Raw genomic sequence first — 26254 nt, 5'->3', positions numbered from 1 at the left:
TGGAAAAGCTTCAAAATGTGATTCAAGTGTGAGCACTATAGCAACATCTTGCAGAGCCTGCAGGTGGCCTCAGACACACAGAAGGGATTCAAAAGGCACCCACAGCCAGGGCCTGGCCTCTTGTTTTGGTGACTCTCTACAGAGATTTAAAAGAAGTCATGAAGACAGGACTCCTCCTTCTGTTACGTGGGAAAGACTGGCTGGAAAGAAACACATCTTTAATGAGTATGGATTGACATCCCATCAGACAAGGGTGAATGAAACTGAAGCTTCTTACGGGTACTGTTGTATCACACCCCCATGCAGGAGAGAGGGGGCGGCTCAGGGCAGGAGGCTGGGGTGTGATATGATCGGGTTGGTAAGAAATGTAAGTGTGGGGTAGAGTGGGGCAGGGGCTGGGGTCTGTGTAGGGGTGTGTGCTGTGTGGGGGGGACAAGAGCTCCATTTTGGGAAAGCAGGGAGGGGCTGCAGCTGCAAATACTGTGTTGCTGCAGCTCTTCTTCCTCTTCCCCTGGTTATCAGGGAGCCAGGGGAGAGTCTGCAAGATGTGCCATGTACTCCTCTGCCCCTCCCCTTGGCAGCCGAGAGTGAGAGGAAGGCACACAATCAGTGCACTTTCCCCTCACTCCTTGATTGTCGGAGGAGGAGGAACTGTGAAATCCTAGGTACCCACAGCTGCAGGACACCTGCCCTTCCTAAAGGGTGCTCGGTGGGGGAGAGGGGAGCCTAAGGGTGGGAACACTCCTGGATGGAGACGGTTGGAGGATGCATGCCCCTAACCAGCCCCTTTCACTTGCTTGGCTGCCTGCTTCTAAGAACACCAGATCATACTTGGAGAAAGGATGAATGCCTCCTCACATATCTGACTATAATGTGTTGGGGAAAAACCCTGTATGATCATGGGGGACTTCAGTTTGAGTGACATAGGCTGGGATGGGGAGGGTCTCATGTTGCCAGGATCAAACCACACATGGAATTTTTAAACTTTATAGATGACAATTTCCTAACTCAAAAAAGGTTGCAGCCAACATGGGAAAACTCCGTAGTAGCTATTGGCCTAATAGGTAGAGGAACAGATAACACAACCAGAGCCAGGAGAGGTGGCTGTAAACAAACTTTATGGGACCATGGGAAACTTGGCCACACCCATGTTTAGTGATCGTCCAGCTAACTAAAATCATGCCCGATTATAGATGGTGCTGGATGAGAGAGTGACGGACTAGAGAGGTTCAACCTATACTTGGTGCCTGAGTAGGGCCAATCTTCAATAGGGCCAATTTCATGAAGCTGAAAACAGTTACGAGCCACATCACCTGGAAAAGAAGATGAACAGAAATGTGTGAATGATAATTGGGAATAATTTAAGAGGAGTTTGTGAGATGCTTCAAAAGCCACAATCCCACAATTGAAGAAGATTGCGCTGGTTAAAAATTTGAATTGATATAGAAGGGGAGTGAAGGCATCTTTAAAAAATTATATATAACACATGGAAGAAAGGGAAGTTGATAGTAATGAATATTCCTCAATAATTAGGAATTGTAGAAAGCTGATGATGGGTGCAAAGGGCTACAAGGAGGAATATATGTCCAACAGAGTTAATGACAGTCAGAAGGAGTTTTAAAAATATAATAGCAACAAAAGGACTCCTGAGAATGGTATTGCTTCATTACTGGATGGAAAGGGTAGAATTACCAATAATGCAGAAAAGGCAGAAGTGTTCAATAAATACTCCTGTTCAGTATTTGAGGAAAAAACAGGTGATGTAGTCCCATAGTATGGTTATGAAAATGCTCTTTCCCACTGCTTTATTATTTTTTAAACAAACAAACAACAACAAAAAAAGAGGTGTTGGTACTCACGCCCCAGCTGGGGTAGGGGACCCTGCAGCCCCCTGGCTGGGAGCTGGCTGGGCCATGGAGCCACGCCAGCCTCCCCAGCCGTGGGATCCCTGGTTGGGGTCAGGCAGAAGCCCTGCTGGCAGCCCCAGCTGCAGGATCCCCAGCTGTGGCACTCTGAAAAAGGTGCCAATACTCAGAACTGGCACGTACGGCCATGCCACTAACATCTCTGGAGGATGTGAAACAGAAGCTACTAAAATCAGGTGTTTTTAAAACAATAAGGCCAGATAGCTTGCATGTAAGAATTTTAAAAGCTGGTTGAGGAGCTTGCTGGCCTGTTAATGTTGATTTTTAGTAAGTCTTGAGCACTTGACAGTGCTTCCAGAAGACAGCAAATAAGCCAATTTTCAAAGCAGGGAAATGGGCTGATCTGGGTGATTATAGACCTAGCAGTCTGACATTGATGCTGAGCCAGATACCGGAAAAGCTTTACAGGTTTGATTATAAAGAATTAAAGGAGGGTAATGTAATTAATGCAAATCAACATGAGTTTATGGAAAATTATTGTGTCAAATTCAGTTTCCTTTTAAGAACCTTGTAAGATGGGTCAGATAAGATTGATTATAAGAACTAGGGGTCACCAAATGAAATCAATGGGAGCAGATTTAAAACTAACAAAAGGGAGCGCATAGCAGGCCTGTGGAACTCCTTGCCAGAGGATGTTGCGAAGACCAGGACTTTAACAGGGTTCAAAAAAGAACTAGATTAGTGGTTCCCAAACATTTCGGCATCCCGCCCTGCCTTTAGATTTTTGAGAAACCCTCATACCCCCCCACCTCTTCTTTGCCACCATCCAATCCCCTTTTTAATAAAAAATTCAATTAGTAATTTACAATCAGCACAGAAGCTTGATACAAAAACATTATTTCAAATTAAAAATAAGCACAAATAGTTTTTCTTGGCCCCTTGCGAGTGCATGGTGCAGCCCCAGCTGGCCAGCTGCCCGAGTCCTGTGCCAGCTGCCTGAGCTGCCATGATGCCCATGCCAGCTGCCCCGCCCACCTGAGATCTGCACTGCCAGAACCACCTGCCCGAGCCCCACGTTGCTGAGGCCAGCTAGCTGCTACCTCACTAGCCACCTGCCCCAGGTGCAGGCCAGCCACCTGAGCTGCCTACCCAAGCCCTATGCTGCCTGAGCCGCCTGAGTTCTGTGATGCCAGGCCCAGTTTCCCAAGCCACGTGAATCCTGCAAGCTGATCAGCCGCCCAAGCCCCGCCAGCCGCCCGGCCGAGCCCCTCTCCTCCCACAAAGCCAGGCACCACCAGCCCCCTGCAGTTACGTCATCCCCCTTATCCAAGCCAGCCTCCCCAGCCCTCCATCTAACCCCATCCTCCTCCTCCTCCCCCCAACCCACCCTCACTCACCTTTGCACGTGGGTCTTCGCCAGTTGCCTGCTTTTTGTGCTTCCCATACACTCTGTCAAAATTATTAATAATACCCTTCTAACTTTTCTCCCTTAGCACCCATCTCTTCACACTTACAGCTCCAACGGAAGAAGCATTAGGATGACTGCATTGAGTGAGCATTGAAACAGGGCTTATTTAGAGTTTGGGCCCTAATAAAAATACCTCTCCCAAGGCATTGCAGTATGACAGTGCTATTGTCAGTTTTAATGTTTCAGTGCACACAGTAGACTACATCAGTGGGTTTTTTTTTTTAAGGAGGCAAAATAATAAGTACTAAATACTTTGTACAAAGCAAAGAAAACACAGAACCCCATTCAGTTCGTTGGTCCTGATGCTGGCATGGTATTTTGTCACCAGCTCAACAATCACAACCATGTCCTAGGCAAACTGAGTCTTGGACCATTTACTTTACAGTCACATTGCTACTCGTGCTCTGATGAGCAGGGAGCAGGGACCTACCTTGCAGGCAGCATGTGATTTGCTTTAAGGAGATGTCTCCAATTGGAGCCAAGTTTGAAACCTGCTCTGCAGATGTGAAGCTAGGCCTCTCCAGGCCCGGTGGCCTTGTAGCTGCACGCACAAGCAGACGTGTGCGTAACCATGCCCAACCTTATGTTCGTATGTGTATCTGTGTCCTGTATTACCGTGCATGGATGCGTGTGTGCATACGCATGCGTGCGCATGTGTAACCATACATATGTGTATATGCATTTGTTTGTATGGCACGTTTTCATGCGTTGCCCTAGGTGTGTAAATGTATTTGTATGCTCCTGTGAGAGTTTCTGTGCACAGGGATATGTGGTATGATTCTATACAGCAAACACAATGATCTGTGCAAGCTAGTTTGTGCCGGGATGTTCATAAAGATGTGTTTGTGTGCGTTGGGGTCTGGGTCTTTTTAAGCCTCTTTGTCAGCAGATGAAAGTGTGTGTACATGAGTCGGGATTTGCCATTAGGAATGTGCACTTGCAGACCTATATCTGTGTGTAAGCGTGCATGCACAAACCCCCACTTTTATGAGAAGTGCTGAAGATAATGCCTACACAGAAAACATAAGCGGATACTTATTGGGGTCTCATTGGAAAGACCCAATGCACAGCTAATGCAGAAAGATGAAATGCTAGATTTGCTTTGCTGTGGTATGAACATGCATTGAAGTTTAGACTATTAAATTAGAATTTTAAATTCTTTAGCTGCATACCAGCTGGAGAACATGTTCAAATGCATGTCATCAGTGTAGTAAATCAGATAAATTCACCATACAGTAAACTCCATCTAAACCAGTATTCTATCATTCAGAAATCTCAAATAAGCAGCATTTTAACTGTAAATAAATTTTAGTTACATTTTCCATAAGTACAGAATAGTGTAACAATACAAATAACTATACCATATACTGTGTAAGTTCACAGAGCACAATACTACTGTTGTTGATAAAGTACTCTGCAAATGTTCTTTTTGTTTGTTAATATCGAATTTTGTTTTTCTTTAGTGTTATGCATTGCTAGGTATAACTCTCTATTATCCAAAGTAGTTGAATATCTGGCAATCTTCTGGGGCTGCTGGATATGAAAGAATTTACTGTACTACGTGGAACTCATCACAGACTGTTGATTCAAGGTGTATATTATAGATGTGTGTGTGGTATCTCTTGAGATCTGTCTATCTGTCTTGTGGTAGGCAGAGAGTGCAGAGTGTAAGAACAGGAATTAGCTGCAAAGTGCGTTGATTTGACTCTCTGAGAAACGGATTAGTAAGTTAAACCTCTCCCGTTGAGTGTGGGACCAAAAACCAAACAGGGGAATGTTTTTTAAAAGACTGCGCTGGGACATCAAAGGTTGAATGTATGAACTGCAGGGCATGTACCTGTGTTTGGAGGGTTAAAAAGGATGGTATCATGGAGCATCTGGGCTTACACAGGTGAAGGGGGTGATTCGGTAGACCCCTATGTGGATATGTGCAGCCACAATGAATAAAGTGTGTGAACTGCAATAATCCTGAGTTTGCTTTGTCTGCACCCACTTCCCAGTTGCTAGCCTTTATAGCAACACTGTGGAAGCAACAAGAAGGCAAATCTGAGCTGGGTGTTAACGTTGGAACAATAGGTGCAGAAACCATTCATTTTCTATAGTTACTTTGCTCTTTTTCCTTTATTTTGTATATTGTTTATATTACTTGCTCAGTCAGTTTGTTGGTTTTTCGGAGCTGGGCTTTCATGTACCCGTAGTTTGGTGTTACCGTAACAGAAGTTGAATGTTTGTGTTGCAAGCATAGTGTTCCCTGCTTTGGATCTCCATTTTCCTGACTAACTCCTGGATGAATCACACATTGTGGGTCCAGGCTACATCCTGCTTTGCATTTACCTCATCAACGACTGCATGAGACACACATGTTTGCATGCCTAACTGTGCTTTGATCCTACATTTCCCCTGCAAACAGCATGAATCACATGTTCTGGCTGCATAATTTGAACTAGATTTTACAGAAGACGCAGTCAGAAAGAGCAAATATTTTCTCTTTATTGGTAACTGCACATTTTATCTAGAGTGGTTGCAAACTTTTGGGGACTGCAGTACACAGTATTTCACAGCTCTAAAAGGCATAGGGAAATATCCTTACTGATACGAAGGCAACAACTGAAGTAAAAATACTGTAGAGCTCTTGCCCAGATTTGAGTTTTCCCAAATTTCAGGAATATGTGGTTTTGAAACCAGTTTTTAATTCAGGCCCAGCTCTAAACTGGAGCTCTCATGGTTCAGAGGCAATACCAGAAAGGTTAATCTGTAACCAGTTTTATGCATATTCTGCAATTCTACAGCCACCATATTTGCAGCAGAGTATACAAGGTGGCACAGAATTCTGCTCTGGTATCTTCGTTCTCATTTGAAGATGGGGTGTCCTCTTAATCATAAGATTGTAAAACTGGAAGGGATCTTGAGAGGTCATGTCTTCCAGGCCCTTGAGCTCTTGGCAGGATTAATCACCATCTAGGCCAGGGGGCAGCAACCAAAATAGCAAGAAGATCCATTTTTTCGAACCCGGTAAAAACCTCAGTAGTTCAAGAGCCACAATGCATGTGAATAAGAGATGGTCCTTAATAAATAATTTAAAATCATACTTTTCGTAACCCCTATTTTAAGAACAGCACACACACAATGATTTACTGTAATGCGATACATGTAAACTGCAGGGCATTCACAAGCTTTTACACATTCTGTTTCCTCACGCTTTACATGTGTGTTACATATCTGGATACTGTTCAGCAAAAATAGTGTGTTTTTTGAGAAAACACCTCTCAAGGGTGCATTTTTTGTTGCTGGCAAATTTCTCATTGCAAATGAGACATAAAGGGAGCCCAGCGGAACTCAATATATATGTGAAGGATTGGGTCCATTCAGTTTGAAATTCTGTTTTCATTGTCCATTTTCCTCTTTTTAAAGCCTTTCCAACGCCACTTCAATTATGCCAATATTATTTTATATTTAATTTCAGTTTTCTTTCTTAAAATACGTGTTGTCCTTCACAGCAGGAATGCCCCAAGCTTCCTTTGCCTTTTCAAAATCAAGACTTTATTAGCAACATGATCAAAACACAGATACAATATCATACCCCACAATGCACTGCACACATTAAATGGGGAGTTGTCTATATTTTCAATTTCACATATCCTTTACTATTTAGATATGAGATGTTCATTTTCAGGCTTTTAGATGTTCACCGTTTATCGAAAATAATCAGGAAGTTGTTTTCTTTTTTTATTTTGCGAGGATCGAATCAGGAGCTACAAAGAAGTCCTTAAAGAGCCATATGCAGCTCCAGAGCTACAGTTGCAGACCCCTAATCTAGGCCATACCTGACAGAGTTTGTCTAACCTGCTCTTAAAAGTCGCCAGTGATGGAGATTACACAGCCTCCCTAAGCAATATATGCCAATGCTTAACTAATCTCCCAGGAAGTCTTTTCCTAATATCAAAACTAAACCAGTCTTGCTTTAATTTTTGTTGCTTCTTGTCATATCCTTGGAGGTTAAGGAGAATCAGTTTTCTTCCTCCTCCTTATGACAGCCTTTCATGTACCTGAAAACTGTTATGTCCCCCTTCAGGCTTCTCTCTTTTGTGAAGTAGAACTTGAAGCTATGAACTGAGGGTGCCTGATGCAGGGGCGTCTACATGAGTCAACAACCATTTTGAAACAGAGCCTTTAACTGAGTCAGCTGCTCAATTAATCTTATCTGAGGTGTCCATTCTGAAACCTAAAGATAACATAAATGTAAGCATTGCTAGTTGGTTCACTGCTGACCGTTGAGAAGACAAATTCAGCTAATATGTTCACCCTACAGTTCCAAACAGGTTCCCAGGGCTTTCCAGTGCCTAAAGCCTCAGTTGTCCTCAGTCCGGCTGCCAAAACCTTCAACCTCTCCCTTGACAGCTCTGCAGTTCCGTTACACGTTGTCAACACAAAAATCTAGGTTCATCAACGACCGACCTGGATGGAGGACATAGTTGCATAGATTGAGTTTAGTGGGAAATTAACACAGAGGTTACTGTACTGATCGTAGACAGAGTCAGTTAGCCATGTCTCGATAATAGTAATTGTGTGTGTGGGGGGGAATCATTTGTAGAAAAACCCCTTGATTTTAGTAAGAGTCCAATCTCTTTCCTCTTTCTACCAATAACAGCTAATGCTGGGGCCTCAGCCACATAGCACAAACTCCAAACAGTGTCCAAATTCAGGGACCTGTATAGATAGGGTGGAGACAGAGACAGCTGTAGCTTAGTGTATAAGTATTCCTAAGTGTAGAGAGAGGCTAGTTTTGACAGAAATTGAGTTTACTCAGAACTCAGGACTTTGAGTCTGTAACTAAACAAGAAAGCAGGGGAATTTGATATTTGATTAATGACAGCTTAAGAGGCCGATGGTGCTGTGGTTAGATCCTCTGTGTTGTAGAGAGTTCTGTTGTCACACTGCTGCCGAGGGTGAGCAACAGAGAAATGGGCACTTTATGAAGAAGACACAGACATGTGTGGTGAAATCCATGCAGGATCTTTGTCTAAATCAAAACGTACAAATAAATTCTGGGTAGCAATGCATGGTGCCTACAATGGCCTCCCTCCCCCAGTGGTTCTTGGTCTGCACCACTCCCTGCTGTAAAGCAATCCCATGTGCATGGACATCTGACATGAGACTCACACCCAGACTCTTTGACAGTGGCTTTGTTACATGCCCCTCTCTGGAGTGGGGCAACAGACAGGAGGAGGATGGGGAATGCATGTCCTGCTGCCAGATTCTCAGCTGCCTGCTCGCCATTGGAATTCTGCTCTAGCAGCTGAGCAGGGTTGCAGCCATTCATCTTTCACTCCTGTTCCTTCCATGTTTAGAGAGTGACTAACTAAATGCCTTCAGAGATGCTACTATCCCACATGCTCCCAAGGCCACAAGCCACTCCAAGACTTTCCATGTGCACCAGGAGCCTACATTTGTTTCTACAAATACAGAAAAGTTTTTTAAAAGAAACAAGAAAATCCTTTCTGAGGGTTTGTCTACATTGGGTGCACCCCACCCCTCAGAAAACCACCTTTTTGTTCAAAAAATGAAACAAACCACAAAGCATTCACAGAGCCAAGCAGGGTCATTTGGAATAAGAGGGCTTTTCCCTCAAAATAGTTACTCCAGCTCCGTGAATGACTTTTGTGAACCCCCTCCTGCTTTCAGGGTCAAAAAGGAATGTGTGTGAATGAAGTACAGCTATTATCGTCTGTGGCCGTGAACTGTGGCTGTAATTGAGAATGCTCCATTTCGCAATGCTGTGGCTGTGTGAATGCAATTTTCCACCATTACTTATTTAGACATTCGAACATCAAAATAAGTAATGCTGAAAAAACCTGCTGTGTAGACATAGCCTAGATCTTAGGCACTAGCTTACTGTCTCTGCACTCTAGATAGGTTGGGACAAGGTTTGTGATACCTCTAACTGATGTGTCATATGTCCCTGAATCTGGATTAAAAATCTGGATGGTCAAAATGGACAGAGGACACTCTTACTGTAATGGCATCCTTTGACCTGTTTCTAATCTTAGTACAGGCAGGCAGTTAGACACAAGCATCAACCAAACTCTCAGAGCCAATCCTTATTTGAAAAATACAACAGTGATTGCACCAGACAGTGCAGTATTTGTACTGTATATTGTTTGGGATTGATATGGTCATACTTACCTTTTTAAATAAGGTTATCTTCAAAACCTAAGCTGAGACCTAGATCAGAATTGAGTCGATTGCTCCTTTATTTGTACAATAAAGGGCTAAATCAAACCCATTGATCTGAGCCACTCCAGAGCCCCTACACTGTGGATGTTTGGAAATTTGGATCTGAATTGTGAAGTTGGAGCCTGTCTGTGTTTCAGAACAATGTTCCTCATGTGCTGTCTCTGGCAGTGTGTGCTAGTAAGTATCTTCTTGTTGCCTTTCAGGGAGAGAGGCTGGCAAAGCAAGTGTGTTAAACAAAATGTTGGAAACTTACAGAGCCTCATGTGAGGCCTGCACTGTTTTCCTGTTTGAACCTTTTCATTACAGGGTTGCATACAGTAATGCTGGCTAAACCTCAGAAGTTTCAGGGTTTTGATCAGGAGGCTGATCTGGTGTTTTGGATGGGGATCCAAACCGTTTGGGCCAGCGTTATAATTTGAATGAAATAAACAAGCAATCAGCAGGATCAGATTGGTTTATTTGGACAAGCTAAGCGCCAGATGATAATTGCTTTGTACCAGTTACTCTTCTTTCGCCGGCTGTCACCCTCCTAGACTATTTTCCTCCAGTGTTCCTAACTGGATAGTTTACCTTTGGACTCCTGTGTTTGGTTAGTTTTAGCTACACCTTCCTTCCTTCCCATCTAGGCTAGAGAGCAAATGAAAACAGGCTCTTTATGAGACTTCTTGTACCTTCTGCTTCTGACCTGACCAGAAATATAGAGCAACACCCTCGTTATACATTAGTACTTTCCTTTTCAATGCCAGATGGAACCCAGAACGACAACAGGGCAGAAGAATGAAACAAAGAAAAGATAAACCCAGTGGTTTGGAGTGTGGTTTGAAGCAAAGGTTTGGGATTGTAGCGAGGGGACAAGGGATTCTTATTTTACCTGGACTGGTTCACTCATCCATGCCTCCTTGCTCCTGTTTCCATTTCAATAATTGTATTGGCACAACACGGCTACACATGTTGCCAAAGTCAATACATTAAGTGTCAGGCTTAACTGTAGTAATGGGAGAGCTGTGTTTGATCTGTGATGTCTGTTATTGTTCTTTCTGACTTGGTGATGGCAGCCTGCCAGGTATTCTGACTTTGAGCTTTGCAGTGCATAGGCAAGAGAGGTCTGAGTGGTGACAAAATATAGACCAGGGGCTCCTGCTGATTTGGAAGTCGGGTCATGGTTTAGGTTTGCAGGAATAGGAGTGAGTGTGAAACTTTCCTCCAGCTCAGTGACTAGAACTAGGTATAGACTATGTCTACACTTCTGGAGTTTGATTTTGCACGTCTGGTGGAGACATGCAAAATTGACCTATCTGGGGTCAGCAGTCAACCCCTGTGCTTCTGGCTACCACGATGAGTAAGGGAGGTCAGTGGGAGAAACCCCCCTATCAACTCCCTCAGTCAGGACAGTCAGGTAAGTCTGTTTCAGATATGTGGATTTGCCTTTGTGGATATGCAGTTGCCTTAAGTAGAATTGTGTTTCTGAAATCAATTTACCAGCCTAGTGTAGACTAAGCCTAACACTTCATTCTGGGGCAGTGTTCTTGTCAGCACTGGAGAGAGGTTTCCAGTGGAGACCCGGTTCCTGGGGTTGTTTATTAACCTGCTTCCACAGGGAGAGGAGGAAGCATCTAATCATCCCAGAGAAGGGTGAGGAGTTTCAAATAGCTCTCAATTGTAGCCTTCTTAAATACTCATCTGCCATTCTGCTGCTGTGGTGAAGAAGACTGGAGGTAGAGTTCTAAACCTGGCAGACATAAACCTAAAGCCTTAAACGGTGCTTTCAGTGCTTTCATGTACATGGTGCAGGACTGGAGTCTTTCAAGGAAATGGTGCTGATGAGTCAGTAGATCGGAGCCTTCCTTCTCAGTCAGCAGAGTGAATTCACCAGCATGGTGAGAGGAGGTACTGCCCTTTGTAAAACAAAAGGCTGCCTGACTGCCTGCTCTCAACAAAATATGCTGTTTTTCCTTTTATTCTTTTTTCTTTTTCCTCCCAGGATAGAGAACATTGTGATAATTATCTGGTGAGATCACATTATCATTTGCATATGTACTTTTTGCATCCTGCAATTCCCTTTCTACAAAGAGTTTAATTTGGGTCAAAGATATGGCTTCACTCCCTGTCCTAAGCTGTCGTATTGTGTTGCTGTACCCTGTTAAATGGCTGCAACACCCCAGCCTAAAAATGTGTGGGGTAGGTCCAATTCAGGCAGTTTCTAAAAGCATTCTGGGATGAAAGGCTCTTATGCCCAATGGCAAAAGGCAATACTTTTGAAAGACCAGTGAGGTCTGAAACCTGGCTCCAGAGATCCCTGTACTTTGACAGTCTTTCCATCTTTGCACGATGGTGGTTCCCTGCCTCTGATTTTCATGCATCTTTTATCAAGAGGTTAAATCTTTGTAAGGCGGTAGAATAATCTAGCAGACCATATAGTGGCAGTCAGCAGGGTGTCTTCCTGAAAGGAAGCAAATCAAGTGAACATAGATGGAACTGTTTTCTCTTTGCCTCTGGTTGGGATTCAGCTCAGAATGTTGACGCTCAGTGTGGCACTCAGCCTCCCTAAAGATGTCCCATCCCGTTGCCTTCCCTCGGTTATAACCCTTCTATTAAACACCCAGCTAGGGGAAAATTGAGGTTAACCCCTTGTTCCTGGAGGTCCTACCCTCTTCCAGAGCCTGAGTAGTACATAACAAGGGATGTCATTCACTCGTAACCCAGGGGAGACAAATAGCGCCCTTTATTCCCTGCATGGTGCTTTAAGAAAGTAACTTTTGTGCCTCAGTTTCCCCACATGTTAAATAAAGTTGACAATAATACAGACCTACTGTCCCTCACAGAAAAAAGGACACGTGGAGCTTGTGAAGCGTAATTCATTCCTATTTGTTAAGAACTTTGAGATCCTTGGGGGTTTGGGGTAAGTGGGTGGGGCTGAAGAAGGCAAAGGGCTGTTTATATCTTACAGCAGACTCCAGAAATCAAATGGTAGGTGCAGCAGCACATGCAACCAGATTCCAGACTGCTTTGGTCTTATTTGGGAGTTCAGACACAATAGGAACAAGACTGCAGAAGAATCCCACACCCAAACCCAAAGAGGAAGGTTGTGTGTTACTTCATGTAGGGCTCAAATATTAAACATTAAGGGGACTCCATCTCCTCTTCTTTCCCCTGGTGTCATTGAGCATTCTAATTACACATAACCCTTCTCTTTATTATCTGGGAAGGGAAGGGGTAAGGGCTATCTCTGAGTGACTGACTCCCTCCTTTCCCGGCAGTTTGCATGTGAATTAGCTCATCCATGGGAGACAAGCTTCCAGATCTACAGAGCTGTGATTCAGTGGCCGAACAATGTACAATTATCCCAGCTCAGGGAGTGAGAGGCAGGCTGCTGGCACGTGGACGTCACAGCCCCAGCCAGATGGCTCCTTGAACTCACTTGGCTAGGGCCAGTAACACTGCTTGGGGAATTTGAGACATGTCAGCAGTTTCAGCCGAACCTTTTTCCAAGCTACCAGCAACATAGTTGTCTGAAATATTAGGAATGGCTTTGCTCCCACCACCAGCCCATTGAGGAATGCACAGAATGGAAGAAACCACTGCTGAAAGCTTAGGGACCTAGCAATTCATGTGTGAATTGAGTCTTCAGAGTCTCAAGTTTTCTTTTTTTCTGTGTGCAATTTAATATCTTGGTGCAGACATAGTACAATAATAACACCACTGTAGCTTCTTATAAGACCTTTAATCAGAAAATACTTAATTGACTGACAAATCTAGTGATCTATTTAAAATACAGAAACAATCAGAGGGAGAATAGTTTTATAAATAGGACAGTGCAGTAGGGTTCAGGATTCCATTCTGGAGTTGCTGTTGACTTTCTGTGTGACTTTGAGCAAGTCACTTCTGTGCTCTGTGTCTTGGTTTCCACATTTAATGATGGGTAATGATACTGACCCATCTTTGTATAGATCTGTGGATGAAACATGCTCTCTGTGTGCTCATTATTGTCACACAGTTTGAAGAGTCTTAGATCCAATGAATTACTTCACCCATTCCTGAAATGCAACGGGGGCATAGACACTGTCCTTCTGGATCAGATAAGTGGTCCATTTGGCCCTGTATCCTGCCTCTGACAATGGCCAGCACCAGCGCTTCCAGATGGAGGTGCAAGGAATTCCAAAGTGGGTAGTTATGGGATACTATGCCTGTAGGAAAAGTGCCTTCCTCCCCAAGAGGGCTAATGATTATTTTATGCCCTCTAAGAAGAGGTTTTATGTCTTGAACAGACCATGGCAGCTCCTTACTAGCACCCAGCAATACTGTGTAACAATTTAGGACAGGAGATTAAATAAGTGTCTAAATGAAAGAGTAGAAGGGATAACCTGAACTGAGATTTGGCCAGGGATCTAGCTTTAACCCTGCTGCTCTGGCAGAGGTTGCTGGGAAAGCTTTAGAGACCAGAACCTCTATTTTATAGCCTTTCTAAAAGAGAAACGTCATCAGCCCACCCTTTCCTGACCCCATGCTTGGATATTGGTTCAGTACTGACTCATAGCAAAAACGACCATCACTGTGTAGGTTTATCTGGAAGGTCTCCTATGCAAGCATCAGCCAGATCTAGCCCAAATTAATTTGTGGCAGCTGATACCACAGCCAGTGAAGTGACTGGGTAAAGAACAGCTGAAAGGGGCCGAGTGCGAATGAGAGATGGGAAAAATCCTGTGGTAGAGCAGAATGCAGAAAAAGAATGGGAAAAAGAGGTGAAGGTGGTAGAGAGTGACTGCATGAAGAATCTGCAAGGCAAACAGTACTGCTGACTAAGAGCAGATGGCCATGGGCAGGGCATGGAGGGAAAACTGAAGAGTTACATGCAGTAGGAGAAGGGAAAGAACTGTTCTGCAATGGACGGGAGAATAAAGGCAGGCACAAAGCTTTCCGAACAAGATGTAAAGCCATGGCAGATTTATCAGTAGGGATAGAGCTGTTTGGAAAGATTCTTCTGCCAGCAGGTGTAGAGAGAAAGAACGTAGTATAGAAGGGCAAATAATTATTTTTATTATCCTAATCCCCTATTTCCAGATACTGAAAAATATTGACCTTTGGGGTAAAATTGCTCGTAGCATCATAGAACACTAGAACAGGAAGTGACCTCGAGAGGCCATCGAGTCCAGTCCCCTGCCCTCACAATAGGACCAAGTACTGTCTGACCATCCCAACAGATGTCTTTTTAACCTGCTCCTAAATATCTCCAGTGATGGAGATTCCAGAATCTCCCTAGGCAATTTATTCCAGTGTTTAACCACCCTGACAGTTGAGACGGTTTTTCTTAGTGTCCAACCTAAACCTCCCTTGGTGCAGTTTAAGCTCATTGCTCCTTGTTTTATCCTCAGAGGCCAAGAAGAACAATTTTTCTCCCTCTTCCTTGTAACCCTCTTTTAGGTACTTGAAAACTGCTATCATGTCCCATCTCTTTTCTAAACTAAACAAGCCCAGTTCATTGTGTTCCCCCATAGCTCATGTTCCTAGACCTTTAATCATTCTTGTCGCTCTTCTCTGGGTCTTCTCCAATTTCTCCATATCTTTCTTGTTATATGGTGCCCAAAACTGGACACAATCCTTCAACTGAGGCCTAATCAGTGCAGAGTAGAGCGGAAGAATGACCTCTTGTGTCTTGCTCACAAGACATCTGTTAATGCATCCCAGAATCATGTTTGCTTTTTTTGCAACAGCGTCACACTGGTGACTCATATTTAGCTTGCGGTCCATTATGATCTTAGATCCCTTTCTGCAGTACTCGTTCCTTGACGGTCACTTCCCTTTTCTGCATGTGTGAAACTGCATTTGTCCGTAGTAATTTGCATTTGTCCGTAGTAAATGTCATCCTATTTACCTCAGACCATTTCTCCAGTTTGTCCAGATCATTTTGAGTTATGACTCTTTTCTCCAGAACAGTTGCAGCCCCTCCCAACTTGGTCTTGTCTGCAAATTTACTAAGAGTACTTTTGATGCCAGTCTCTAAATCATTGATGAAGATATTGAATAGAACCAGTCCCAAAACAGAACCCCACTTGTTATGCCCTTCCAGCATGATTATGAGCCATTAATATCTACTCTCTGAGAACAGTTATCCAGCCATTTTTGCACACACCTTATAGTAGTCCCATCTAAGTTGTATTTGCCTAGTTTATTGGTAAGAAGATCATGTGAGATCCTATCAAATGCCTTACTAAAATCTAGGTGTAAGAGGTCCACCGCTTCTCCCTTATCCAGAAGACTCATTATCCTATCAAAGGAAGCTATTAGATTGGTCTGGCATGATTTGTTCTTTACAAATCCATTCTGGCTGTTACCTACTACCTGATTTTCTTCCAGATGTTTGTAGATGAATTCCTTAATTACTTGCTCCATTATCTTTTTTGGTGTAGAAGTTGAACTCACTGGTCTGTAATTTTCTGGGTTGCTCTTATTCTCTTTTTTATAGATGGGCACCATATTTGCCCTTTTTCAGTCTTTTGGAATCTCCTTGGACTTTCATGACTTTTCAAAGATGATAGCTAAAGACTCAGATACCTCCTCTATCAGCTTTTCGACTTTATCCTGTTTCTTTTCAGTCCAGTAAATAAATCTGGCTTTGGAAAGTTTAAGAAAATGCCATTTGGCTGTTTTCTGTGTGCCTGGAACATTTTCCCACTCACCTTTTAGTGCCTGGATAATTTTAAAAAGTCTGCTTGAAGAAAGTAGACTCTGAATTGAAGTCATGGACATTTTAAAGTTACCTTTTGAGAGTTCATCAGTTTCCTGAACTCTGGAAGCCTGCTCTGTGGTGCAATGATCTGAAAGTGGTCAGGTTTCATAGTCTTATGGCAAAGAGAGGAATAATTGATTTACGATGCAGCAAGTCATCAAAATGTAAGGAAGTGTGATTAAACATGATGTGAAAACTTTTTACGTGTGACAAGCCTCTCCATCATAACTTGTGATTTCTGCTGCATTTGTAAGGGGTGGGGCCTTGAGTGGAAGGGATGTGGTAAAGGGCAGTCAGCCCTTAGTGCTTCTCAGAGTCTGGCACTGGGCCCCCCCTCCCAGTCCCCAGAGCCATGTGGAGTGGTGCTCAGGTGCTACTGAGGCAATTCAAAGGGGCCTGGGGCTCCAGCAGCAGCAGCAGCAGCAGCCGGGAGTGCTGGGCCCCTTTGAAATGCTGGGCATCTGTGAGTTTCCCTCTTTGCCCTGCCCTGTCAGTGGGCCTGGTGCTGCATAATTAACATCCTAAAGCCAATGGCACAACACACTCCATTTGCAGGACAAGGCACTGGGGGAACTATTTAGATAAGTAGGCCCCCTTTACTGTAGGAGCGTGTGGCCATTGTTGGGAAGTACAGTCTAGCCTTAGACACTGCAAATGCCACGATTCCTTGGGAGAAAACGGCTTTTTTCCCAGAGTGCTCAGTGGAGGAAGAGCCGGTGATGGGGCCCAGATTTACACAGAGGTGCCTAGTTGCTGTTGTGGAGTTCTATCCAGGCCAGAAGCTGCTGCTGGGAAGCTAGAGCTGGCTGCTGAGAACCTGCAGGGGCTTTGATGGAGCAGAGAGCTTCAGCGGCTCTTGGTGGTTTTCCCTCCAGGGCACAGCGATTGCTGCGCCTAGGGCTGACAGAGAGGGGTCTGCGTTGAAGAGACAGTGAGTAACAGTTGTTGGGAAAGTGCTTGCAAAGGAAGGAGCACAGCAGACAGGCTGAATCTGAGTCCGAAGAGCACCAGCTCGATCTGCCCAGTGAGTCAGGACCCAAAGCTGGTGACGGTTGGTGGGGCCGGGTTCAGTTTCTGAGGGTTTCTGCAGCTTGCTGCCCTGGCTCAGGTCACACACAGAACCTGCCCAGTGCTGTCTTCGCACCAGGTGCAGGTCTTCAAGTGCCCACACAAGCAGGTGTCTGAGACTCTGAAATCCCAATGACTGTTACACTCTGGAGGGGAGGCGGGGAAAATGGTGAAAGTAAAAATGGCAGTTACATAAGTTTAATTTATTACTGAATCCTATATTTGCTGATTGATTTTATTCGGCTACATACAGTGGACTCAAATTAGGAGTGATATTAAGTCTCAGTCTGTTAAACCCCGTTTCTTTAATTTTTAAGAAAAGGTGTGCTAAGCCCAATTTAAGTGCATTAGATGTATGTTATTTATAACAGCTGTTTTTGAGATCGATCCATGACATAGATTAGTATTAGAGTGGCTTCCAAGGTATGCCATTGAGTGTGTGCAGGGGCCAGCCAGGTGCAAGCATCACCAGTTGTGAACTCCTTTCAGAGTAAGGAACTGCAGAAGAAGGTTGGATAGAGGATTCCCACCTATCCAATATCACCACTGGGATACTCAGGATCCCCTTACATCAGGCACATGGGTGTGTGTTGCCTGCTCCCAAGTGAATCAGGGAGCTCAGAAGGGATGGTGATGGCAAATATTAGACACACAAGTAAAGGAAACAGGACCCAGAAAAAACAAGCCTTTGCCTGGGATGTTGAGAACCTCAGTGTTGTAGACTCCTTGGGGATTTTCTTTGGTTCTTCATGCTTTCTTCTCATCTCCCTCCTTCCTTGTTCCTTCCAGTGTTCCTCTTCATTCCCAGCAGCTCCCCACTTACTTTTTCCCTGACTCACTGGGCAGATGGGTCTTCATCAGAGAGAGGTTTAGTAGCATCATTCGATATGATGTAACAACAGGGCTTTAATCAGGAAGCTTGCAGCAGACACTATTGGCCGGGGGGTTTTCAGAAGTCAGAATACAGAACAGTTGCTTCTTTCACAGACTGCTGTAGCATGCGCATGGATGTGCGGCACCCTGGGGAGTTTTCATGAAGCAGCGGTCTCTCCGAAATAGAACTTTGCTGGGCCCACATTGTGTGTGGTGACCTCAGGTACCAGCATGCCCATGTGAGAATCTGTGCTTGTGTGGGTGGCCCTCCCCATGCCATCTGTGAACAGTCCTCTCCTGGGAAGTCTTTAGGAAAGTAGCCAGCCCGTCTCTTAAAGAAAAATTGCAGTAGGTAATAAAATAGTTTCCAAACCCTTGATTCATTGCAGCCAAGTCGCTACTAAATTTTCTCTTTTTATTTGGGTTATATGTAAAAGTCATCTTACTGTGACATAACACATCAGGAAGCAGCCATATAGTCAGCCTGGTCACATGAATCACATTGGGGAGATAAGAGCAAAGAAATCGAGAGAGACACCAGCGGGAGATTCCAAGGCATCTTTTAGTTCTGTTTTTTTCTTTTGTTTAGTGTGCATATCCATATAGCATTTATATTTTTACCAAAAATCAACGGTAGGAATCTCCTGCTGTTCTCTGCCTCTATGGCTACGTCTACACGTGAAGCCTACATCGAAGTAGCCTATTTCGATGTGGCGACATCGAAATAGGCTATTTCGATGAATAACGTCTACACGTCCTCCAGGGCTGGCAACGTCGATGTTGAACATCGACGTTGCGCAGCACCACATCGAAATAGGCGCAGCAAGGGAACATCTACACGCCACAGTAGCACACATCGAAATAAGGGTGCCAGGCATAGCTGCAGACAGGGTCACACGGCAGACTCAACAGCCAGCTGCTCCCTTAAAGGGCCCCTCCCAGACACACTTGCACTAAACACCACAAGATCCACAGAGCCGACAACGAGTTGCAGACCCTGTGCATGCAGCATGAATCCCCCGCTGCAGCAGCAGCAGCCAGAAGCCCTGGGCTAAGGGCTGCTGCACACGGTGACCATAGAGCCCCGCACGGGCTGGAGAGACAGCGTCTCTCAACCCCCCACCTGATGGCTGCCATGGAGGACCCCACAATTTCGACGTTGCGGGACGCGGATCGTCTACACGGTCCCTACTTCGACGTTGAACATCGAAGTAGGGCGCTATTCCGATCCCCTCATGAGGTTAGCGACTTCGACGTCTCGCCGCCTAACGTCGAAGTTAACTTCGAAATAGCGCCCGACGCGTGTAGCCACGACGGGCGCTATTTCGAAGTTAGTGCCGCTACTTCGAAGTAGCATGCACGTGTAGACACAGCTTATGAGTGCAGCCTTGAACCTTCCTGTCTTGATCTACATCCCATCAGTCTGTGCTTCCTGATGGAGTTGGCAAAGCCCCGGGATTACACAGATGCCCAATTCATCTCAAAGGAGATTTTGACACATTTTCAAGTATTTTTAAATACAACGTTGTAATTTCCTTGTTTAACTTTCTGATGGACTGAACTTTTCTGAAGTCCTCTGAGGCAGTAATGAAAATCAGTGCTTTCTTTCACAGTGGGTGACCAGATGTCCCGTTTTGATAGGGATAGACCCAATATTTGGAACTTTGTCTTAAATATGAGCCTGTTACCCCTCTGCTCTGTCCTGATTTTTCACATTTGCTATATGGTCCCTCTACTGCCACAGGATTTTGCTGTTGAAGCTTCTAGGTTTAAATGCAGGTGCAGAGAGATATGTAGGTGTGTTACCCTCAGAGTACTGAGATCATGGCTATACTGTTCTCTGAATTCTTCTTTTCCAAATCTCCATTTTAAAGCCAGGAATGCTCATCGTGTGGTGTGAATGGTTGCACAGGCACTGCCAAGGTGGGGAGACAAAATGTGTGAAACTTTCATTACAATGTCTGAAAGTGGGACAAACTTACCTGGGCATAGGTTTTTGTTGTGAACTGAAACTGGGGTTTGGTTTGCAAACCTTTTGGCCAAATCTAGAGCATTTTTTGAGGCAAACTTTGGTGGCTTTGTGGGTTTAAGCTGGGGCATGTGAAACTTGGGAATCTTTGCTGTGATTTGCTGTCAGTTTGTGGGTTTGCAAAGAAAAACTGGAAATGACAGGCTCTTACTGAGGAGGAAAAACTGAAAATAAAAAGTTTGTGACCTAAAACCAATATGTCTCAACCAGTCACGGTGGCTGCCTGAATACGTTTGTCCTGTAGACCAGTGTAATCATATCATCACAGCTTGATGTTGTGTCATGGATCACCACAGTATGACACTGTGTACACCATATTGTAACACCATTTATTAACATTTGGGTCCCTGCGGTGTCATGCTGACACTGTGCTTCACAGCCATGTCGGGATGTGCATATTTGATGTCCTCTCCTTGCTCTGCGATGTCTTTGAAACTGAAAATAAATCCAGAACTGTTTAAATGTTCTGTAAGCCAAGCTCAGAGGGCATTGAGGTCAGACCAGTGATACTGAGGCTGGCCTGGTAATGTCAGAAAAGCTGGCGAATATGTGCCCCCCTGCCCTTTAATATAAAAGACACAGGTACAATAATAATCCAGAGGCGAGCAAAGAAGATGATCAAAGGCAGGGTATGCAAGTCATATGAGCAAAGGCTGAAGGAAGTGAGTATGTTTAGTTTGGAAGAGAGGAGATTAAGGGGGGATGTGATAGCAGTCTTCAAATACTTGAAAGGCTGCCATAAAAAAGATGGAGAAAAATTGTTCTCTTGCCGCAGAGAGCAGGAACAAGAAGCAATGGGTTCAAACCGCAACACAGCAGATGTAGATTAAATTGCAGGAAAAACTTCTTATCTATGAAAACAGTAGAACAATGGAACAGACTGCTTTGGGAGGTTGTAGAAGCTCCTTCACTGGAAGTTTTCAGAAGGAGGTGGGATAAGTGTCTATTTTAGATGGTTTAGACATAACAAGTCCTGCATCTTGGTAGGGGGCTAGATTAATGAACCTTGAGGTCCCTTCTAACCCTATGGCACCAGGAATTCCAGAGAAAACAGAGAAACAAAACTTCACCTACAAAAAGCTGGTTTCAGTGCCAAGGGATGGTCCCTCTCAGCTTAAAATCTGTGAATCTGTGAAGCTGGTTTGGTTTGTATCCAGGTCCTGGGGTGTTACATGCCCTGGTCTATGGGGAGGAAGTATATACAGCTTCCCGTTTTTGCAGTGTGATTAGGCTGTATGTCCCTGGAACAGTGTTTCTTAAACTGTGTTCCGCGGAACACTGGTATTCTGTGAATGACTCACTGGTGTGCTGTGAGTGTTAGGAAAAATGCGCTGATGGTCTATATTTTCTGTTGTTAAAACCAGACACAATGTTACTTCTTCATTGCTATGATACCTGATTAAATTACTTCATTATGGTTTTGCTGTATATGTGGCTGTTTTTTTTGTTTGTTTGGTCTGACATCATTTTTTTTTTTAGAAAACGTTTGTAGGTGTTCCACATAAAAATATTGTTTGCTGTTCCGAGGTCTCAAAAAGTTTAAATAACATTGCTCTGGAATCCCAGCACAGAGCTTCTTTTTATTTATCAGGCTATGTTGAACAGTGAGAAAGGCCCCATTAGGCCAAGTCTGTTCTTTTCAAATGGTTCCAAAGATGTTGATCCAGAGAAGCAAATTCTGGATCGGAATGACCCCAATGTTCAGAGTACTCAGGGCCACTGTGTTTTTATGTGACTTCATCTCTTGTTCAGAGACCTGTGCTCTCTCTGCTGTTGGGTGGGGTGGGGAGGGGAGAGCATGAGTAGCCAGAAGCACAAGGCTTGTGCACAAAGCAGATGCAAACTTTTACAGGCTTTTAATGTCACCTGCCGTGCAAGTACTGGACATTCCTTGGATTTTACACTTAGCTGTTAGTGTTCCACCAGCCAACGCTGGCTTGTGGATGTAAGTTATACAGCAGATTAAGGTGAAGGACAGGCAAACCAGATGCGTAACTTCCTGTGATTTCCTCTGGAATTTTGTAATCTTTTTCAAAATTTCCCTTGATTCGTGTTCCAGTTTTATATTGGCATGGGATGGTTCTGCACTGATTTCATCACTCTAACATGGCACCTGGTTAAGACTTGCCAAACACCCAGCCACTATGGCTGCTCAGGGTATCACGGTGCATTGTGTCCCAATTTATCCTGAGTCCACAACAAATTATTCCTTCCCACTTCTCGCTGACTTCATGCAGGATCCTACATTTTTTGCGCGCTCAAGACTCTCCCAAACACTGATAGGACATTTGCTTGTGGAAGGAATACAGGAAACACAATGTCCTTTCAAGCCTGCTGTGAAGTCTTTAGCATGTCACTGTGCTTGGTTCTGCAAAATTTATGGCTGTCGTAGCATCACATGTCACTGTGATACCTGGCTCCTTCCCGCAGAGGAGAGCATGCAATGCAAGGCAGCACTGGTTTTGGTATCAGCATTTGAGTGGTAAAAGGCAGCTAGTGAGCATACTAAATTACTCCGGATGCATAGACTGTCTGGCATTGGGCCTGATTCTGATCTGTTATACTGCTATAAATCTTGGTGGCCTGCTCTAGATTACTCTAGATTTATATTGCTTGTTGTTATCTATGTGCAAAGAGCAACCTGAACTTAAAAGTTTCAGTGACTTTGCAGAGTCTAAGTGAAACAACAAGAAAGAACAAAAACAGTCTCCAGGTGAGAATGCAGTGACAGGCTGCATTTGGGCTGGACATAGATTCTTCTCCCAGTTACTGATGTTGTAAGCCAGGGGTAATGCCAGTGAAGTCCATTGTATAAGTGAGAGGATAATTAGGTCTTACATGCATTTGTCACAGAATTGCACCAGGAGTTAAAGACAGAGGCAAAACAAATTGCAATTTGTGCAGAATGTGTGTGCCAGCACACCTGCTTAGCCAGACAAACTTCACCTTCTGCTGCAGGACACCACTCAAGCCCCTTGTGGTGGACACAGCCCATGCCCCTGGTTTTAAACATCTTTAGGACCCTCCACAAGTTGGGATACGACTGCGGCAGAGCTGGAACTGCCAGTGCATGGGGTGTGTATGGTGGTGAATACAGGGTCGTACAGATTGTTGAAACATGATCCTAGCTATACAGATAAGATGATGGGTGCTCTGCTAATCAGCTGGGCGGCACACTGAATCGCTGGTGGCCACCCTAGTGCTCAGCTTACAGGGAACGTTGGTGGTGTCCAACCTTTTCATTCTGAGGGCCCAACCTCTTATTCCAGAAGGAACACTGATGACAGTCTGGGGCAGATTCTCAGGTAGTGGAGAGGGAGTCACTCAAGGGAGGAACTTGCAATTTCCCTGCTGTGGGCTAAATTGAGCCCCTATGCCTCCCTCTCCACAGCTCCTTGTGGAGGGGCATCTTGGAATGGCTGTGAGGGTGGTGTCCAGTGCATATTGCACGCCACCTCTCCTCAGGGGCAGTGTGGTGCTGAGGGGACAATTGCCAGCTGGTGCAGGTTAGAACAATCCCCACAATGGGAAGAGAACCATGGGCTTTGGCTGTTGGTTTTCTTCATCTCCCTGTGTACCCATCTTTGGTTGCCTGGGGTGGCTGTGGGGGAGAGGGAGGCATCCTTTGTTAGCACTCCTCGACACTTAAGAGTCTTGTGAGCTCTGATCTGCCTTTCCCTGGGGCTCCTACAGCCTGGCTGGGAATCAGGCCACAGAGCAGTAACACCTGCTCTCTCCTCCCTCCTCTGAGGTGGCACAAATAGGCAGTGGAGGAGCTGCTAGAGCACAGAAGAGACAAGTACCAGAGAGGAAGCCGTGTTAGTCTGTGTCTTCAGAAACAACAAGAAGTCCTGTGGCACCTTATAGACTAACAGATATTTTGGAGCATAAACTTTCGTGGGCAAAGACCCGCTTCATTACATGCATCTGATGAAGCGGGTCTTTGCCCACGAAATCTTATGCTCCAAAATATCCGTTAGTCTATAAGGTGCCACAGGACTTCTTGTTGTTAGAGGAGGGGCAGCTGCTGTTCAGAGCACCCAGCTTGTGCAGAGGCTGTGGTGAGAGACAATCAGGGAGGAGTTGCCCCCATCTCTCCCGCAGAGTACTTGGCCTTACCGAAATGCCTGGGTTTAACATCTCAGGCCACAGCTCAGGGAGCACACTTTCTTTTCCTGATGATGCATGCATTTTCTGACCAGACACCCTTGAGTTTAGAGCTTTGTGGGCTACAAGTGCCTGTGTGCCCCAGGTTGGACCCCTCCTTCTTGCACCAGACAGTGTAAAACCAATAAACCAGCACCCAGGGAAGGTGGTATTAGAACAGCAGTGAGGAGCTCAGACACAGTTGTGTCGCAGCCTAGGGTGGGCTGAAACAGTGGTGAATGATGCAGGCAAGGAGCTGTTCTGTTCTCTTTTCTCTCCACAGAAGCAGGTCATGTAGAGAGGAAGGCGTGCATTAAGAATGGGGGTAGTCTAGCCACCCATCCCAATGTTTTAGGAGAGTGTGAATTCCAGTGTGGTTTCCTGTGCTCCCAGGAGCACAATCAGTGAGAGGTTCAAAGCAAACATTGTGTGTGTCCTTTCCTAGACAGGGCAGCTGGAGGCGGATGCGTCTGTGTAGATTTCGTGGCACTGTTGCGGCTTCCGGCTGCTGCCTTGGTGAGAGGAACAGCAATGTGAAGCAACTATCCCTATGGTTTTCTGACTGTTGAACACCCATCTCATCACAGTATGCAGCGTGGGAGATGTTCAAACTATCCAGATGAACCATCAACAAAACCATCATGTTTGCAGACATTTTAAGGGTACAGAGACCTGAACAAAGGCTAGGTTGTCTTCAACCCAGTTTGGAGTTCCTGTCAGAAAACGTGCGCCTACATCGAAACCCTGGGTCCAAATACCCTTAATTTTTGGTATATTTTGAATGTGGGTTCAGGTAAAAAAAACACAGATACTTGGGGACCATCCCTTAGTTCAGCATTGCCAGGCTGAGATGGGAAAGAAAATATGTAAGAAACCAGGTGCCCTGTAAAAAGAAGAGGAAATGGAAAATGATAAGTGGTGGAAGAGATATCGTATGACAGAGAGCTTTTTTCCTTTCTGGTGAGAGCTTAGCACCCATCTCCTTTAGTCTTTCCTGAGAAAATAAGAAATGTAGCTTCTTGCTAGCGGCCTGCTGGGTAGCTTTTTGCCATTGCAGTGGTATTTAGCTATGTGGGAATTAGCCTGGAAAAAATAGGCACTAGAGGTGGGAACAAGCAATAGAGTTTTTTAGTCCAGTTCTAAACATTTAGATAGGGGTGTTTTGGCCTGGGGCTTTGGTTCCAGTCCATCTCTCTTAAGAACTGGTCTAGAACTTTGCTTCAAACTTGAACCTGCTTGCCCTGTTCAAAACCTTTCAGGAGGTTCCAGTGTATTTATTAAATTAAATGTCATATGCCTGCCTAGCTTGCAGATAGCAATGGAAATCTAGGGTACAAAAGGTATTTCTGCCTTGGAAGAACAGGATATCTCACAAAAAAGCCTGTCTGTGTGGAATTTCAAGCCTCATTTTTAGACCCAGTAATACCAGTAAGCTTATGTAAATGTCTGGGGACTTCACCAACCCTTTGAACTTTGAGAGCTCTGCTCTTTGTTATTATGCTCATATGGAGGATGACTGGGCTTGTGGTTGAGACAGAGAGTAAAAACCATGAGCTTTGGGTTTCAAACCCAGCTCTGCCTCTACCTCACCATATGATGTTGGATGAAGTCACTCCCCCGCATCTAGGAAGTGAAGATGATAACTGTGCTTCCTAGGGGGGCATTGCGAGGCTGAATTCACTACTGTTTGACAAGAGCTGTGAGCTCCTCAGATGGAAGTAAAATATATTTTTAAAGACTGTTCTGGAGCCAGACCCTCTCACGGAGGAGGTGGATTTGAGTAACTCATTGACTTCAGTGAGAATTACGGGACTCCTGTGAGCTGTGATATAAACACCCTGACATCC

At 44.7% G+C, this 26254-nt stretch overlaps 2 protein-coding genes across 2 annotated transcripts in view; one reads left to right on the top strand and one right to left on the bottom strand.

Moving 5' to 3' along the window:
- Window positions 1–26254, top strand: part of ARHGAP31 (Rho GTPase activating protein 31) — a 77763-nt gene that overhangs the window by 6536 nt on the left and 44973 nt on the right. The gene's annotated exons all lie outside the window — the stretch shown is intronic.
- Window positions 1117–26254, bottom strand: part of UPK1B (uroplakin 1B) — a 100911-nt gene continuing 75773 nt past the window's right edge. Inside the window, exon 8 of the mRNA XM_075000364.1 lies at window positions 1117–1313. Coding sequence (XP_074856465.1) covers window positions 1230–1313 — 84 coding nt within the window. The 3' untranslated portion in view covers window positions 1117–1229. The remainder of the gene's footprint in view (window positions 1314–26254) is intronic.

Source organism: Carettochelys insculpta, chromosome 1, assembly GCF_033958435.1.
Source record: "Carettochelys insculpta isolate YL-2023 chromosome 1, ASM3395843v1, whole genome shotgun sequence".
Classification (NCBI taxonomy): domain Eukaryota; kingdom Metazoa; phylum Chordata; order Testudines; family Carettochelyidae; genus Carettochelys; species Carettochelys insculpta.
This window is presented reverse-complemented; position numbering and strand designations above follow the sequence as displayed.